General features: G+C 54.5%; 1 protein-coding gene across 2 annotated transcripts; it reads left to right on the top strand.

The window, feature by feature from the left end:
• Positions 1–22: 22 nt before the first annotated feature.
• On the top strand, positions 23–15,229 carry SHISA7 (shisa family member 7). 2 transcript variants are annotated; one of them, XM_033128905.1, is made up of 6 exons: positions 23–228; positions 4,595–5,325; positions 6,732–6,886; positions 8,337–8,402; positions 8,905–9,054; positions 10,724–15,229. In XM_033128905.1, exons 2-6 carry the CDS (start codon positions 4,646–4,648, stop codon positions 11,365–11,367), a joined length of 1,695 nt encoding a protein of 564 aa, XP_032984796.1. In that variant the 5' UTR covers positions 23–228; positions 4,595–4,645; the 3' UTR covers positions 11,368–15,229. The 2 variants fall into 2 exon arrangements, with proteins under 2 accessions (XP_032984796.1, XP_032984797.1); XM_033128906.1 differs by lacking the exon at positions 23–228 and adding an exon at positions 1,781–1,965.
• The last annotated feature ends 3,823 nt before the right edge of the window (positions 15,230–19,052 follow it).

The following is a 19,052-nucleotide window of genomic DNA, read 5'->3' as shown; positions in this document are numbered from 1 at the left end:
TCTTCTCAGCGCCAAACTGGCTCGAGGCAAATGCAAGGGTTGGCCCTGTCACATCTGCGCGGAAAAGAACTGCCGGCCAGGTCGACCAGCACGCTGCCGGCCGCCCCCCACCAGCACGCGCACGCCGAGCCCGGCCGGCTGCAGACACGCGCTAGCTCTGTCTCCCGGCCGTCCCCTCGCGCCACCGCCACCCCAGATTCCCCAAGGGTCCCGCATCCGGAAAGTGAGGTGAGCGCGACCGCATCCCGTGCGGAGGGGGAAACTGAGGCACGGGGTACATGGGGACGGGAGGAAGAGACTGGCATGTGGATGAATGGATGAACGGATAGGACGAAAGACAGCTTCATCTGAGTGGTCCCTGTGCCCCTAAGACGCAGGAGTCAGGAAATCCACATGGGGGCTCCCAGGATTCTGCAGCCCCCTTGGAAATCTGGGAGTGGAGACTCTACAGACCCTGGCCCCAGTCAAGGCCCCTCAGTCCCTTGAGATTCGCAGTCCTTGTTCCCCACCCCACCCCCACCTTGGGAACCTAAGAAGGCAACCTCTGAGTCTCCCAGGAACCAAGGTGTCAGCGCTCTCAGTCAGCCCGCCCCCACTGGGGAATCAAATGCCCCTCAACCCTGGATCCCAGACCCCTCCCAGAAGGCTGGGTCCCCAGACCCGGCGTCAGAGCCCCCAGCACCCTCTCTCCCCAGGGACCTAGGAGTCCCAGCCTCCCCCCTTCTCCAGGGGCCCCTGGGACCGGGCGTTGGCGCCCCGGGCCCCCGCCTTCCGGATCCAGGTGTCCCCCCTCCTCATCCCTTAGCCTGAAGCATCGCCTCTCGGAGGCCGCGCTCACGTCGCCATGGCAACAGGAGTCTATTTTGCGCTGGGAACACACAGCTCCAGCCGCAGCGCCCCCCCACCCCACCCCTCTAACCCTGAGCTGAGAGAGAGTGGGGGACCGGAAGGGAGACTGAAAGTCCAGAGTGAGGGGGAAGACACAGAGATAGACGGACAGAGAGATCTGTAGACTGCAAACCCGGGAAAGAGACACAGAGACATGGAGTCAGAGAGGTAGAGAGATGGGGATGTGGAGACTGGGAGACACAGAGTCAAGATTCAGAGAGACAGCGGGGGGGGGGGGGGGGTCGCAGCGGGAAGGAAGGAAATGTTGGCACACAGAAAATTGAGACTCAGAGAAGGGGACAGCGAGAGACGGAGACATGGGACATAGACTCAGAGAAGCGATGAGACTAGTAGAGACTGGCTAAGAGAGACCAAGACCCAGGACAGATCCCGTTAGAGACCCAACGCCTGCCGAGGGAGGGGCAAGGGGAAACGGTCCCAGGAGAAGAGATGGACCGGGAGACACAAGCAACCGGAAGGCCTCGGGACCCGGGGCGGGGGGCTCAAGGATCAGGTCTGGGCAGGAGCCCGGGGAGAACGTGGGAGGGAGAGCCCACGGGGGGGATGGAGGGCAATGACGGACCCCCTACTCTGCTGCACCCCATCCAGACCCCTCCGTTTCTTTCTCCGCTTTCCCCCACCTGCTGGTCCGCCTCCTCTTGAACCCAGATCCCCGCCTCCTCTTGCCTGCGTTCCACATCCCTGCGCCAATCCGACCCTCAACCCCCGATATTCCTGGGAGACCCTCCCTTTGCACTCCAGCCCCATGCGTCTGGCCCCTGCCTCTCCCTCGCCACCCACCACAACCCTCAGCCCCCCTCCGCTGCCTCCTGCTGTCCCACCTCCAGCCCCTAGCTTCCCTGGGTCATAGCTTCTGATTCTTTTTCTGGGTCTCTACCCCTTTGTGGTTCTCTGTCCCCCTCTCTGGAACTTTGCTCCCTTCCTAGGCTCCCTCTCCCTGTCCCCCACCCCAGGTCCTGCTCCATGTCGCATAATCTCTACTGCCTCCAGTCTTCTCAGGAACCAACTCATGTGGACCCACTCATCCTACCCAGCTCTAGTCCCCACCTCCAGCTGGTAGGGTCAAGAGAGAGGTGGGGGCAGGGGTTGGGGCACAGTGCTGTAGAGGGTGGCAGGTGGGAGCCCAGGGACTGAATGGGGCCTGCTCTGGGACCCCTCCTCCAGCGGGCTCAGCTGATCTCTGTCCCCACATCTGTGCCTCTCAGACCTTGTGCTGGGGGTGTTAGGATTACAGCCAGATCTGTGTCCCTGATCTGCTGGGCATCCAAAGCATGGGGAGTGAGATTGGTGTTGGGGGTGGTGCTTCCTCTCCAGCTGTGGAGGAGGAAAGTGCCTCAGTGTGTGTAAGCGGGGGTTGTGGCAGCAGTAGGGCTGCATATGTGTTTGTGTGTGTGTATGTGTGTGTGTTGCATGCCTGTTTCCAGAATCTCCACTGCTGGGTGAGGGTGTGTTTGCACACATGTGTATACACCCACAAGATTGCATGACCGGGGGCTGTTATGTGTGGCCGTCCATATGTAGCTGGCTTAGGCAGGGCCCTGGCCTCTTTCTTAAGCTGTGTGTGGTCCCAGTGTGTCACAATATCTGAGATTGTGTCTGGGTCTTGTGTGCTGTGGGCTGAAACATACAGACATGCACGGCTGTGTGTCCATGTGGAGCTGTGCATGGGTGTTGGGAGAAGGCCCCAGGTATACCACCAAGATGACACTGGGTGTCCTTGAATGTTGTATCTGGGACACTGGGTGTCCTGTGCTGTGTGTCATTGTGTGTATATAAGTTCTGTTGTGTATCTATGCATAGTGTGAGCTAAGGGAAGAACTTGTTCCCCTGTATCCTTGTGTCTAGATCAGCTGGGGGTGCTGGGGGTGCGGGTGGGGGTGTCCAGGTCCAGCCTGGCCAGGCCGGGTGGCTGGAAGGGGGCCAGGCAGGGGCCACCAGGGTGCATGGGAGTGAAGGCCCAGGGATACTGCCTGTGTAGTGTGTGGGGTCATCAGCTTTGCCCTGGCTGTGGGCCGCTGTGTCCCTAGGTGTGTGTCCGCGCCCCACCTGTAGGTGCTGTCCTACATTGGGAGGTGTGAAGCAGGGGCAGGAAGCTGTGGGTCCCTTCATCACCAGAGGAGTCATGTGCGTGTGTACGCTGTGTCTGGGTGTAGCACTGGGTTTAAGGAAACTTGTGCCACTGCTCCCTGACCCCAGAGTTGTCAATGGCCTGGAGTTGTGTTTCCCTGAGTGTGTGTACATGTGTGCATTTGGAGGAGACAAAGGAACTCTGTAAGGAGAGAGAGAACTTGTGTCCATGGAGCCCAGTGGAGGCTTGGGACACAGTGAACATTGAGCAGGCACACTGCCAGCCCATACAACAGCTTTTGGGCGGCTGGGGCAAAGGTGGCCCAATGCAGCTCCCCAGTGTCTATGGTTTAGCAGGCAGATGGCACCCTTGTGTGAGTCTAAAAATGGTGCCCCTTCCCACTGTCAGATACAGCCCCTTAGGGAGGAGAGCCGGGCTGCATTCCATCCAGACCCCTTTGTGCAGTGCACAATCTGCCCAACCATATGCAGCAGCCCTCAATGAATGAAGGAATCACACACAGCACATACATACATCACTGCACATATGTGTCACTGTTGGAAGGGTTGACACTGCTTGCGTGTCAACCATTTCTCTGTGTGGGATAATGTCATCCATGTTCTGTGGGTGGTAATACCCTGAGGCCCAAGTTCAAAGCCCCGCTCCACTGCTTGAGCACTGTGGGGCTTAGGCAAATGAGGGGACCTCTTGGAACCTTGGTGTCCTCCTTTGAAGAGTGTGAGTGAGAGAGAGACAAAGAGAGACAGAGAAAGAGACTGAGACTTGAAATTCCTTGATTATTAGACCTAGACAAGAGAGAGAAATAAGCACTTGGGAGGACTGAGGACCATATGGGTCTAAGCCAGCAGTTCTCACAGGGACAAGTGTGCCCTCCAGGGGACATTTGGCAATGTCTGGAGGCATCCTATGCTGTCACGACATGGCGGGAGGGGGGCAGTGAATGCTCCTGTCACCCCAGCAGCTTAGTAGTGGGTGCTGCTAAACACCAGTCCCCAAAAGTCGGTACTGCTGAGGTTGAGAACTGTGTACTCCCTGATCCCGCCTGCCTGGTCTATCATCTCAAATTCTCAACTCCAATCTCCCTCTCTCTCTCTTTCTCTCTCCTCTCCCCACCCACACCTCTTTCTCCCCGTGGGCCTTCATTCTCTCTCCCTGTCACCACTGACCCTTCCCACCTCCTCTCCACATGGCCCCGCCCCCCTGCCCTTCTCAACTCCCCATCCTCTCTTTCACACATCTCACCTTTCACTCTCCATTATCCACCTCCATGCTTCCTTCTCCTACTATCACAAATGTCCTCTGGTTTTGTCCACTTGTCTGATGCCTCCTTCCCAAACTTTCTCCCCACCCATCACTCCTGTTGATCCTTTCTGTCCTCCCATTATCACTCTGGCCTGGTCTGGGCATGTTTCCATTGCCACACACACACCGGCCACTGCCCGGTGGGACGGCCAACGTTGGGCCCATGCCTCCCCTCCATCCATCCTTTCTGTCTCCATTCGTCTACCTTCCCTTGGCCCGCCCTCCTCATACTCTCCGGGCACCGTCTCCACATCTCCCCACCTCTGGCTATCTCTCTCCCGCCCTCCGCTCCAGCTTTGATTCTCCGCTCAGCCTGGCGGCCCCGTCCGACCTCCTGCGTACGTCATGCCGGCCTTCCTGCTCCTCGGGACCGTCCTGCTGCTGGCCTCCACCGCCGGCCAGGCCAGGGCGCGCCCGTCCAACGCCACGAGCGCCGAGCCCCCGGGCCCGCTGCCCGCCCTGCTGGCGCACCTGCGGCGCCTGACTGGGGCGCTGACGGGCGGAGCGGGCGCGGCGGGCCCCGGCGCCAATGGCACGAGGACCAGTCAGGCGAGCGGGCAGGGCGCAGCGGCGCGGGCGCCTCCTCCCGCGGAGCTCTGCCACGGCTACTACGACGTCATGGGCCAGTACGACGCCACCTTCAACTGCAGCACCGGCTCCTACCGCTTCTGCTGCGGCACTTGTCACTACCGCTTCTGCTGCGAGCACCGCCACATGCGCCTGGCACAGGCCTCCTGCTCCAACTACGACACGCCGCGCTGGGCCACCACGCCGCCGCCGCTGGCCGGGGGCGCCGGGGGCGCAGGGGGTGCGGGCGGGGGGCCCGGGCCCGGCCAGGCCGGGTGGCTGGAAGGGGGCCGGGCAGGGGGCGCTGGAGTGCGTGGGGGCGAGGGCCCTGGGGGCAGCACCGCCTACGTAGTGTGCGGAGTCATCAGCTTCGCCCTGGCCGTGGGCGTCGGCGCCAAAGTGGCCTTCAGCAAGGCGTCCCGTGCGCCCAGGGCGCACCGGGAGATCAACGTACCCAGGTGTGTGTGCGCTCGGGCAGGAGGGTAGAGACCTGGGGGCGGGGCCTGGGTAAGGGCGGGTGGAGCTATAGGAAGGGCGGGGCTATAGGAATAGGGGCGTGGACAGAGCCTGCCAATGCCTGGCTGTTGAGTGTCTCGAGAGGCTCCGGCCTCATTCATTCAACAAATACCGTACTTCTTGATCACTTTCTGTGGGCCAGAACCTGGGCATCAGCAGTGAACAAAACAAGGTCCCTGTCCTGGTGCGTAAACCTGGCTTCCAATCTCAGGTCTGCTGCCTGTGGGCTGTGTGACCCCCCGGAAGTTGCTTAACCTCTTTGTGCCTCCGTTTCCTCATCTGTACAATGGCGCTAATAAATGCTCCCCACACATTTGGACTGTAATGAAGATTAACTGGGTTGATTCATGTCGAGTCCTGGCGCATGGTAAGCCCTCAATAAATGTTGGCTACCATTATCATAAATGTTAGTGGTAGAGACAGTAAGTAGGCAAACACACATGCAATATACTATTTGATACTGATAACTGCTGTGAAGAAAATAAAGCAGCATAGCGAGTTGAGGGGGGTGTTGTGTTATATGAAGTGGTCATCAAAGGCCTTTCTGAGCAGATTTGAAGGAAAGGAGCGAGCCAAACACATATCTGTGGGAATGGCATTCCAGACAGAAGGGACAGTATGTGAAGGCCCTGAATTGGAGTGTTTGCAGGACAGTGAAGGGGCCAACAGAGCTGCAGAGCTGTGGGTGACAAGGAGGTGGCCAGAAGCAGGCAGAGGCCAGGTTTATTCTAGGGTGAAGAGGGAGCCACAAGAGGGTCCTGAGCTCAGGCTGTGTAGTGAGAGTATACTGTAAGGGACAAGAGCAGAGAAGCAACAGACCAATTCGGAGACTGTAGCAATGATCCAGGTGAGAGATGATGCTGGTAGCAGCGGAGGTAGTGAGAAGTGGTCCGATTTGGGATATATTTTGGAGGTCGAATCCACAAGATTGCTGAGGGGCATGAAGGAAAGAAAAAGAGATGTCAAGGGTAATTCTAAGGTGTGGGATCTGAATAACTGGGTAAATGGGGTACCCTTTATCGCCATGGGAAAAGCTGCAACAGGATGGTGGTCCCAGGTCAGGGTGGGGCAGGGCCACAGTGAGGACGATGTGAGAGGGACCACAGAAGGGGCAGGGTTCAAATGAATGCGAGAAGGTGGGCTTCAAGCAGGAAGTCTGGTCCGAGGGACTTTGGGGCTGGCAATGCTCAGATTGCCATTAGCGAGGGACGTGGCCAAAGGAGAAGGCCAGCCTCGCTGAGCTGACAAATTACCCCGAAGGTAAGAATAGGGAGGGGAAAGAAGCCTGGGCCCTCCCTCTCCCCAACCCCAGCCTACTGGTCACTGACCATTCCTCTGCCACCTCTAGGGCTCTGGTGGACATTCTGAGACATCAAGCCGGGCCTGGGACCCGCCCCGACCGGGCACGAAGCAGCTCCTTGACCACAGGGGTCGGGGGTCCCGACAGCATGCCCCCAAGGACGCCCAAGAACCTCTACAACACCATGAAGCCCTCCAATCTCGGTGAGTGTGACCTGGGAGCTTCGGTGGCCGCCTCTGACCTCGCTTCTCATCCCTGTAGCCCCGCCCTCTCCAGATGGTCTCACCTCCCACGACCCAGACCCCGCCCCCAGCCGCAGCATTCCTGCCCTCACAGTGAGACCCTCTTCCTGCCTCCTGTGGACCCACGGGGTGGGCGCCATGGACACCATGGTAATTTAGATTTAGACATTCTCATCCCCTGCATTTGAGAAACTCCAAGTCAGACCACCCGACAGCCAAGGACACACAAGGACACACCTAACTATTCAGTTAGAACTTGTTGGAAGCCAGACTGCCTGGGTTGGCATCTCGGTTCTGCCCCTGTGTGACCTGGGCAAGTCCGTGCCCTTACCCATAAAATGAGAAGCACATAGTGCTCCCCTCATAGGGCTGTTGTGAAGATACAGTGAACTAATGAGTCAAGTGCTCAGAGCCCTGCCTGGCCCAGAAAATGCACCTTGTAAATGTGAGCTGTTGTTCTTATATTTCATGGTGAGTGCACGAATGGAAAGGTCCGGGAGCTGGAATATAATGAAAGGGTCTCCTCTTGAGGAGGAGGAGGAGGAAGGCTTCCCTCAGGAAATGCAATTTCCTGGAGGGTGAAGGGAGTTGCTTGGGCTGGGGGAGCTCTGGGTGGTTGGAGCAAAGCTTGTTAGGTCAGGGAGAGGGCGGGCAGACACCTGATGAAGGGCCTTGAGTGCTAAGCTGAGCTGAGGAGCCCTGCCTTTGTCCTGAGGGTGATGGAGAGCCACGAAGGAGTTTAGAGCAAAGCCAGAAGTAGGGGAAAACTATCCTATGTGAAGGGGGAGAGATGAGAGATGAGAAGAAGGAGGCTCAAGAGGAGGAAGGGATGCTGATCCAGGTTGTAAAGGACAAGACTGAACTGGTTTGAACAGTAGTCAGACGGAAGAGACATGTGAACTGGATCTTGACAGATGAAAAGGAGTTCTTAGGGCAAAGGAGGGGAGGTACAGATTCAAGGCAGAGAGGACGGCATGTGCAAAGGCCCTGTGGCAGGACCAGGTTGGGCTCATTCAGATATCAGAGAGAAGTGTAGCTTGAGGGGAGGGATGGGAGATGAGACTGCAGACATCAGCTAGGGCCAAGTGCCATGGGCCTCAAACGCCATTGCTGGCTTAGACTACCCCGTGTGGGTGATGACAAGACATGGGAAGAGCAAAGCAGCAGAGGGGCAAGGGAAGGTGTGGGTGTCGGAGTACCACAGAGAGGCTGACCTTGGATTTGGCTGGCCAGATGGCCAGAAAGCTGCTTTGATGATCCAGGAGGGAGAGGCAGATTAGGGCAGAGATTCAGGAGGTAGGAAGGACCAGGGCTGGGGACCAGCTGGATGTGTAGGGATCCTTCCAGGACTGTGGCGCCAGATGGGAGCAGGCGATAGCAGTGACGCTACCTCCGTTCTCGGTCCCCACAGATAACCTGCAGCACAACTACCTGCACCTGAACGTCAACAGCCCCAAGCACCACACCACCACGCTGGGTAGGAACCAGGGCCCAGCTAGGGACCACAGGGCTCCTCTCCCTCCCACCCTTGACTGAGCCCAAGCTGGGTGCACGGGGTAGAGATGTGACACGGGATAGAGCGTGTTCTCACAGTCTGGTGAGGTACACAAGTGAACCATGGTTTCCTCATTTGGACACCAGAAGGGGTCACCTCCCTCCCACCTGAGTTGGTGGGAAGATGCATGGAATGCACCCCCAGCCTGGGGAAGGACACACACCAGCAGCTGAGCAAGTGCCATTTGCCCCTCCTCCTGTGACATGTCCTCCTTCCCCAGCAAAGAGCCTGACTCCTGACATGGGAGAGAGAGCCGAGGGAGGCTGGACTGCTGGAGCTTTGAGGGGCTGGAATCCTAGATTTATAACTCCCTAAGGGGCTGGGAGCCTGGACTCCCGGATCTGAGGGAGGAGGGGCTGGGGGCCTGGACTCCTGGGTCTGATGGAGGGGCTGGACTGACCCCAGCCATGCCCCTCTGTCCCAGACTGGAGGGCCGCCCCGCCACCCAGCCCCTCTTTGCACTACTCCACACTGTCCTGCTCTCGTTCCTTCCACAACCTCTCACATCTGCCCCCGTCCTACGAGGCCGCTGTGAAATCTGAACTCAACCGCTACTCCTCCCTCAAGAGGCTGGGTGAGTCCCTGGGAAGGGGAGTGGCCATGGCAGTGGGATGGGTCAAGCCCAGGGCCTGGGTTTAGGACCGTGGACAGTGGCCTAACAGACCTGTAAAGGTTCAGAGCCTCCCTCAGGTTTTTCTCTAAGTTTGTTTCGGAATTACCTGAGGCAATTTTGTATCAGAATTATTTGGGGCCCTTTTTTAAATGCAAATTCATGGTGTCCCCACCCCCTAAGATCTATATTTATCGGGACTTTAATTTGCAATTAATAGAAATACACAACTTAAGCACACATACAGAAAAGTAACTAAGTGAGCTTGATAATGGAAAGGCTATGGGGTTATGAACTTCAGGTGTGGCTGGATCCAGGAGCTCAAATCTGTCTCAAAAAATTCTGTATCTCTTAGCTCTACTCAAGAGTTGGATGGCTTCATTTTCAGACAGATTCTCCCCTTGTGACAGCAAAGAGTGACCTGAGAATTTTCAGGCTGCCAACAATTCCAGGCCTGGGTCTCATCGGCCCAAATTGTGTCACATGCTCATCCCTGAACCAATCACTGTAACTCTGATTGGACATTTTTGGCTCAGTAACCCATCCCTGGCAGTGAAGTTTCCTTCAAACATTTTAAACTGAGAGCCACAGTAAGAAATGCTTTTTACATTATGACCCATGAGACACATGTATATTTGTGTATTTTTTAGATACAGGAAAGCTTTTATTAAGTTGTTATTAAGAACATTTTCAGTAGCATTTATCTCAGTCTGTTGAGATTTTGCTTCCAGGCGTATCCTCTGTTTGGCTCAAATAAATTTTCATAAAAATTCTCAAAACAAAAACAAAACATTTTCAAACATACCAAGAGGAGAGAAAATTCTAAAATGAACCCCATGTTCCCATCATCTAGCTTGAACAATGAGCAACCTTTTGTTAACCTATTCTCCCTCCATCCCACCTTTTGGTGGATTATTTTTAAACAAATCCTAGTATTATGTCACTTAATACACTAGTATTTAACACACACATAACTGAAATAAATTTTTTTGCCCCCCGCCACCCGGTTTTTAAGCCGTTGTTTCTCAGTCTAGTTGCATAGGACACAGCTCTCTGGCCCATGCTGGTATTGTGAGCCTTGTGCTCTCCCCGGCTGCCCGCCGCTCACGCCGGCTGAAATAAAAATTTTTTGAACCGGTACTCACCTTTATTGCCTTATTATGGGGATGCCTTCTGCTAAAAATAATTTTCTATGATATTTCATTTTTCAAAATGCTAGTCACTACCCACAAAATTGACTTCACAACCCACACATGGGTCGCATCTCCAAGTTTGAAAACCACTGCTACAGGAAAAAGGAAAGGAAAGGAAAGGTGATTCCTCAAAAGGAAGCCTTGGGTTCTACTCCCCAGAAAAAAGATACTCCGAGGGAAAAAAAAAAGTCCCAGCATCTTCTGGCTCAGCGAAGCAGGAGGGGCCCGGGGAGTCTGTATTTTGGCCACATTGCTAGCCTGATTGTTCTGACATTAAAATGGTGCCCCTGCCCACGCTTATGACCAGAGTGTTCTGGGTGATGCCAGGGGTCCCTGTTGGGGTGCGGGTCCAGCGCTGGGTAGGATTTAAGGAAGCAGGGGAGCGGAAGGGTCTGGGCTGGCTGGGAACCCACCTCTGTGGCTTTTTCCCTCCTCCCCAGCGGAGAAGGACCTGGATGAGGCCTACCTGAAGCGCCGGCATCTGGGGGAGATGCCCCGCGGGACTCTGCCCCTGCACACGCTGCGGCGACCTGGCACAGGGGGCGGCTACCGCATGGATGTCTGGGGCAGCCCGGAGGAGCTGGGCCTGGCGCCCGCGCCCAACCCTCGGCGGGTCATGTCCCAGGAGCACTTGCTGGGTGACGGTGGCCGGGCGCGCTATGAGTTCACGCTACCGCGCGCGCGCCTTGTGTCGCAGGAGCACCTGCTCCTATCCTCGCCTGAGGCCCTGCGCCAGAGCCGCGAGCACCTGCTGTCGCCCCCTCGCAGCCCTGCGCTGCCCCCGGAGCCCTCCTCCCGCGCGGGCCTGGCAGCCTCCCACTCCAATCTGCTGATAGGGCCCGGGGGCCCCCCCACGCCACTGCACGGGCTGCCCCCCCCGCCCGGCCTGCACGCGCACCACCACCACGGCCTGCATGGCTCGCCACAACCCGCATGGATGACGGACGCCGGCGGGGGCGGAGGCACGCTGGCCCGCAGGCCGCCCTTCCAGCGCCAGGGCACGCTGGAGCAGCTGCAGTTCATTCCTGGCCATCACCTGCCCCAACACTTGCGCACCGCCAGCAAGAACGAGGTGACTGTCTGAGGCCAGGTTGGGGGCTTGGGGGCTGCGGCCTCGTGGTTCCCCAACCCAGCCTGGGTCCCCCAACACATTCCAGGGTCCCAGGACCCAGACTGGCCTGTGGCCCGAGAGGGTGAGCTGCCTTTTAGGACTCTGCTTTGGATGAAATCGTCACTGGAGACAAAGCCTCCTAGAATGTCATGCAGATAAGATCCCTCCTCCAATGTCACTGTTTGAGGCCCAGCCTCCTTCCCATGACGTCATCACAGAGGAAGAGGCTTGCCTGTGAGGTTATTACTAATGAAAATATCATCACAGGGACAAAACTTCCCATGAGGTCATCACAGAGGAGGAAGCCCACCCCTGAGGTCATCACTAGAGGCCCTGTCTACGTTCCATGATGTCATCACAAAGACTTCCTTCTTGTGATGTCACAGAGACAATGCCTTGTCCTATGACATCATCCCTAGAGACAAAGACTCCTTCCTGTGATGTCACTGCAGAGATAACTCTCACCCTTATGATGTCACCAAAAGGCCTCTTTTGACATCATCACCACCAGGAAAATATTTCCTCCAGAGAAGATGCCTCTGTCTACAATATTGTTGCTACAGACAAAGCCATCTTACTGGGACATGTCACAGGGGAACACACCTCACCTAGTGTGTCCTCGCTAGACATAAGGCCTCCTTTCCACAACATCATCACAGGGACTTGTCTCCTTCCTGTGATGCCTTCGCTAGAGAAGGTGCCTTGCCCTATGACATCATTAGAGAGACTGTGCCTCTTCCAGGGGGTCATTACCAGAGGTGAGAGTCCTTCTGTGATGTCACCAACCAGACTTTGCCTGATCTGAGATGACTCCCTGAGACACCTCACTGCTACTGCTACATCATGAGAAGGCATGGCATGCCCAGAGTCCATGAGAAAGTGCCCTGTCCTAAGATGTCACCTGAGGGATGTCATCACTGGGGTGGCTGCCCTGTCTGGAAAGGTCTCCCCAGAGGTGACGGTCTATCTGTAGATTGTTAGCAATGAGAAACCCACACCTCCGTCTGAAGCTCTGCCCCAGTGCTGTGATGTCATCACCAGAAACACTGCCCACCCTGGAGGGCCATCACTTGTGATGGTGTCACCAGTTTCTGCCTTGTCCCTCCATGACTTAGCTTGGTCACTCCTTCCCTTGACCCCAGAGACATGCCCTGCAGGATCTCTGCCAGACTCCCTCTAAAGGGAGGTTAGGCTTTGGGTCCCACCTCTGTCCATTGATGTCACCTCCTGTGTGATTCCTGGAGGACAGCACTCCCAGACTGGTTTCTGCTCTCAAAGAGCCACTCTGGCCCACTAGGCTCTTGGAATCCTGCGACTTGTAGGTGGCCCAAAGGCCTGCACCACTTCTCTCTGCTGTAACTAGAGACATCATCACCTGTGTCAACAACGTCCTGGCCTCCTGTTGGGGTGGGGGAGGGGTATGCCTCCTATTGATCTTGCTGATGACACCATCAGCACCATGAGACTGCCATCACTCATGATGGCATTGCACCTGGGGTCAAATGCTAACCATGCCTGATGATAACTTCATTTCCCAGGATTCCCTGTGACCTATGGAGTCTTCATCTCCCAGGATCCACCACAACTATGGTATCATCTTTCAGAATTTACCATGACTATAAGGTCACCTTCTCTCAAGGTTCCCCATAGCCAATGGTGTCCCTATCTTCCATGATTCTCCTCAACCATCGGTCATCATCTCCCAGAATTCACCATGACCAATGATGTCATTACCTTCCAGAATTCTCTGTGGCTGCTGGTAACATCCTCTACCAGGATCCACTAGGACTGATGATAATTGTGGTGTCATCAACTTGCAGGATCCACTTCAACCATAATGTCTTCATGCCCCAGGATCTACTTCAGACATGGTGTCACCACCTGTCAGCATCCATGAGAGTCACGGGTGTCCCAGGACCCATGATACCGAATCATGTCATCACCTCCCAGGATCCATTTCATGGTGTCTCGTCTACCAGGACCCACCATAACCATAACATCACCTCCCAGGACCCATGGTACCCAAATGTGTCATCACTTCTCAGGATCTATTTCAACCATAGTGTCATCACCTCTCAAGATCCAGGACACCCAATAGTGTCATCATCTTCCAGGATCCAGGACACCCAATTGTGTCATCACCTGCCAGGATCCATTTCAACCATGGTGTTGTCATCTAGGGGATCCATCAAAATCATGATATTGTCTCCTAGGATCCAGGACACCCAATGGTGTTGTCATTTACCAGGATCCACTTCAACCATGTATCATCTTCCAGGATCCAGCATCTTGGGAGCCAAGTACTACAACAGCTGTATTTCAATTGTCTTCTGGGGTCACATGGCACCTACAAGTTGTTCCGTTAAGGGAATCCAGCACAATGCACACCATTTCCCATTGCCTCAAAAATGGAGTACAGTGGGGCCCTCTCTGATGACACCATCTCTACTCTGGCCCTTCTTGATGATGTCACTGACTCACTCCTGACTTAGGCTGACGCCTGCGATGAACCCGCCAAGACATGGCCTTGGCCAGCCCCCCATCACTCATCTGCTGAGGGCAACCGGGCCCCTCCTGGTAACTCACTGCCCTTCATCCAACCATCTGATTAGTGACAGGGTCAACACAGAGACCTCTCATCATCACCAGAGGGTGGGGCTTTCCAGTCCTCGGGTGACGCCACAGCCCCTGACCCAATCCCTGTTACCTGGACCTCCTCCGGGAGCAGCATTCCATTGGCTTGGGCCAAACGCTCCTCAGAGACTCCTGTGGGCTGGACCACAGCTGATGACTTCCCTGGGGCCTCCAATCACGTCCTCTGCTGGCCTGGTCCTAGGGCAGGCACACCTGGAGAGCCACACCATTGCCAACATCATCTGTGGTGGGGGGAGGGGCTGTGCATCATCCCAAGAATTGGACAAACAGCATTCTCTCCTTCATCTCCCTCTCACACACTGGGGAGCCCCCAGGGGTTTTGAGGATTCCCCAATGCACAATGCACAATTTGCCCCCAATTTTCTTTGTACATAGCCATGTTTTGGGGAGGCGGCCATTCTCCCATTTTTAAAGGGCTACACGCCCCCTTCCACAGCCCCCAGGGCAAGGTGGGGGGGCCTCTTCTCTCTCCTTTGGGCCGTCCCCCTCCCTCTTCTGTCTTCCCTTGCCCCAGTACTGGCACCTCAATTCATGCCTACTCAGCCCTCTGTTCCCACAAACACTGAGGGAACACAGGGGTGGGTTTACGTGGGCCCCAATGCCAGTTTTCAATACCGTGCTTATAGCTGCTCCTGTGGGCTCCCCAACCCCTTCTAGGGTCTCTCATGCCCAGTGTCCTTTGGGCAGCTGTGACTTCCCCAAAAAAGAGCCAGCTTGAGCACCTGCCCCTCCCAGACCCAACCCGTCTATTCACCACCCCCCCAGAGGACTCAGCTTTCTCCAGCCCCTGGAATTGGGGGGCTTGGGGCCTTTCAGCTTTTGTATGGCCCCCTCAACTTGCTCTATCCTGGCCTGGGTTCCAGGTATCTCATCCCCCCTCCCCCTACTCACTCGGCACAGGCTGCCTGACCCAGGGGCCTTGACCTCTTATCTTAAATAAGCCATAGTGGGGAAAGGTCCTGAGGAGGTGAGGAAGTAGGTGTGTCCTGCCAGACCCCCTGGATGCTTCCAGAGCTGGGACCTTGCCATCTGAGTCTTCCCTGTTCGCCGCCACCCCATGAACAAACGCATACACACACCTTCCCTTCTGGTCATAGGCAGTGGGGGTGGTGCAGCGATGAGAAGATAAATGGTTCTGGACCAGAAGACCCTCCCCAGGTCTGTCTCCCTCCTTGATCCCCCCCCCCCCCCCCCCCCCCCCCGCGCAGGTCCCTTTACCCCTGCCCCTCCCCCATCCCTTGGTGAGGACAGCCAGCTGAGCTGCAAGTTGGTATTTTTGGAATAAACAGACATTTTCCTGAGCCCCAGTCTCAAGTTCACTGTCAGGAAGGGGTGGGTTTCCACCTCCACGTTTATGGGTCACTGGGGAGTCCCCGTGTGGCTGAGGTGGAGGGCGGGCCTCTAAGTGTCTTTACATGTGGTCAGGGCCTGCCTCCCTGTGTCCTCACCAAGGCAGGAGTCAGACATGGGGGCATGGACGTTGCCTTTAAGTCCTCAGTTTCTTCCTAAGAAAACCTCTTACCTCTGAGCATTTAAGCATTCGTTGGTAGGTTCTGTTTGCAGCTCCTTTTATTTGAATTCTCTCTGAATATCGTTGCCGTGGGGGGCTGTATTAGTTTCCTGGGGCTGCTGTAACAAAGTACCGCTCACTGGCTGGCTTAAGCACAGAAATGTATTGTCCCCCAGTTCTGGAGGCTGGAAGTGCAAGATCGAGGTATCACAGGGCTGCTTCCTTTTGGGGCTGAGAATCTGTTGCCTGCCTCTCTCCTAGGTTCTGGTGGCTTGTTGGCAGTGGTTGGCATTCCTGTACACATCATCTTCCTTCTGTACACATCTGTCTCTGTGCCTAACTTTCCCCGTTTTATAGGGAAACCAATCATGTGGAATTAGGGCCCACCCCCAATAACTTTGTCTTAACTCCGTCTGCAAAAATGCTATTTCCAAAGAAGGTCACATTCATAGGTCCACAAAATTAGGACTTCAACATCTTTTGGGGGACATAATTCAACCCTTCACAGGAGATGTGACAGGGTACAGCCTAAGTATCAGTTTTTATGATAACTAGGAAGCGTTTCCTCACCTCTCTTCTCCCACCCATTGCATTAGAGTATTTGCATAGCGATGACTAGAGTTGCCCAACCCCCTTCTCAGGAGGTGCCTGTAAGGCCTGGTTTTGTGAATTTGAGGACAGTACTCCCCGAGGGGCATCTAAGTGTGTTTTTACAAGTTGCTGACTTTTACCTTGCGTCAAAGCCTTCCTTTGCACACCCCTTTTGGTGTGGGTTGTGTGTGCAGTGCATTTCAATATTGATTTTATCATTAAGAAAACCCCTGCATTTAAGTGTTTGCCTCCCAAATATTAGATTTCATTTTGTATCAGTCAGTGTTCTCCAGAGAACTAGAACCAATAGGTGTGTGTGTGTGTGTGTGTGTGTGTGTGTGTAGATTAATTTTAAGAAATTGGCTCATGCAATTGTGAGGACTAGGAAACCCAGCAGGCCAGACACTCGGGCAGGCTTCTATGCTGTAGTCTTGAGGCAGAAGTTCTTCTTTTTTGGGAAACCTCAGTTTTTGCTCTTATGGCCTTCAACTGATTGGATGAGGACCACCACATGATTTAGAATCATCTTCTTTACTTGAAATCAACTGATTATAGCTGTTAATCACATATACAAAATACCTTCAGAGCAACACCTGGACTGGTGTTTGACCCAACAACTGGGCCCCATAGGCTGGCTGAGTGGGCACGTGAAATGTGACCCGCACACGCTCCTTGCAGGGAAGTGCTCACTGGAGCAAGGTATGTGATCTGTGTTTGAGAAAGCTTCTCCTGCTCAGTGCAGTCAAGTGTTCACATTGGCTAGATTTCACCAGCTCAGGTTCATTTACTTGGCTGTAGATTAATGGAGCCAGAGGGGGCGTGTGAGGCATCCAAGTACTGGTGTTGTGATCATCTGCAAAATACAACCCCACTCGGTGCCTATGAGAACTGTTTGCATATTCTTAGAAATCGCTTCTTTGCATTGGAGTCTTTGTCCACAGATAACTGGGGGTGGGTGCGGAGAAGGGTGGTGATGTAGTGCATCTGAGAATGGTTCTTTGAGCACTCAGAGATGCTCCTCCTGGACACACAGTAGGACTGCACTTCCCTGCTCTTCTGAGGTTAGATGTGCCTGTGGGATGTGCTTGAAGTCGAAGCAGAAGTGCCTTTCCAGATGGAAGCTCCTGAGAGTGAGTTAGTGTGTGATCCTCACTCTCTCCGTCTTCCCCCTGCCATGGTGACTGGCACTATTTCAGGTAAGGGCTGCCGTTTCTAGCTGGATCCCAGATAGACACAGGGTAAGGATGATGCCAACTGGGGGCATTGGCCAACCCTCAGTGGACAAGAGCGGGAGTAAGACACTTACTGCTTTAACAACTGGTAAATCGGGGCTGCTTGTGACCGCAGGAGAGTGTAGCCTGTTCTGGCTGAGGCTGTTGCCTGTGGAGAGGGAACTGGAGGGCCGGGGGCCTTTCACTGTATAGTCTTTTGCACTTCTGAATTTCTGTGTAAGTGTTTTACCTTTAAAAAAAAATAATAAAGTTTGAATGGAAATGTAAAAGATGCAGGCTTTGGCAGCCATTCCCCTCAGTGGGCATGTGCTCAGGCGTGAGCGTGGGATGATCTGTGTCTCATCCTTCTCCCATACAGGGTGATTGGCAGCCCACTCTGACTTGTAATGCCAGGGCTTAAATTGTGTACTTTTCCCTTCAATGTGGCCTCTACCACTTAACATAGCCAGTCAACCACTTCATTTGTGTTCAACCTGATCCACATGTACTGTACTCCACTTGGACAAGTCGAGGATAAGGCTGGATGGGAGCATGTGTGCCTTTGTAACCTAACCCTTGCTCGATGTGCACTTCCGCCATGTCGATAAACACAGCCTCTGAGCATCTGTTCTTAAGCTGCGTGTGTTGGGTGGGATTGCGAGCTTCTGAAATCCACACCAGATGTTGTGTGCACATGCTCCCCCCACCTCGCACTTCTCTTTAACCTTGTATTTTGAAATAATTCCAAACTTGCAGAACAGATACATAAAGAAGTCAAAGAATTCACCAATTCACCAGTTAATGTTTCATCACACCGCTATGTGGTTTTCTTTCCATGTAAATATTCTTTTTTTCCAGAGGCATTTGAGAGTAAGTTGCATACATCCTAATCCTGTGCCCCTAAGGGACACTCCTGAAGAACAAGGACGTTCTCTTACACAGCCACAGTATAATCATCAAAGTCAAGAACTTAGCATTGATCACGGCCATGTTCAAGATTCACCAGCTGTCCCACTACTGTCATTTAGGGCAATCTGCTTTTCAGTCCCTGCTAGTCTGGACTTGGTACCACATCTGGTTATATCATGTCGAGGCTCCTTCAACATGAACAGTCCCTCCGTCTCTTGCATGACATTGATGCTTCAGTAGAGTCCAGGCAGCCTGCTGTGTAGAACGCCCAGCACTGGGTCCATGATTCCTCACGTTTAGACCCGGCCTCTGTGTGTTTGGCCAGAGACCCACAGAAGGGATGCTGACTGGGTAGCACGTCAGTGTTGGGGGCCCATGCTCTTGACTAGCGCCATGACTGGAGACATTGGCTTTGACCCCTTGACCAGGGCATCCTCTGTAACTAGGAAGCAACGTGTCTGGAGATACGTTGACACCCGTAGGTATCTTTTTCCTGCTGCTTTGAGCCACCATGGCTGATCCTCTTGCCTGAATCAATTATATTATGGTGTTTGCCAAATGATGTTTCTGACTTCACCACTCCTCTGGCATTACTTAGCTCGCATTTGCACCTGCTTTGGTGGGCGGGGAAGAGGTTCCAGTACCTTCATTAGATTCTTTGAGATGCCAATAATTCCAACAACCACAAAGTCACCAGGATTTTCCATGGCTATCCAATATTCTACACTCTGTAGGCACAGCGTATCTTTTATTTCAGTCCCTACCACTAGACGTTTGGGTCC

This window comes from Rhinolophus ferrumequinum, chromosome 15 (genome assembly GCF_004115265.2).
Source record: "Rhinolophus ferrumequinum isolate MPI-CBG mRhiFer1 chromosome 15, mRhiFer1_v1.p, whole genome shotgun sequence".
Taxonomy (NCBI): Eukaryota; Metazoa; Chordata; class Mammalia; order Chiroptera; family Rhinolophidae; genus Rhinolophus; species Rhinolophus ferrumequinum.
The sequence above is the reverse complement of the archived record's forward strand: the minus strand, read 5'-3'. Positions and strand labels throughout refer to the sequence as shown.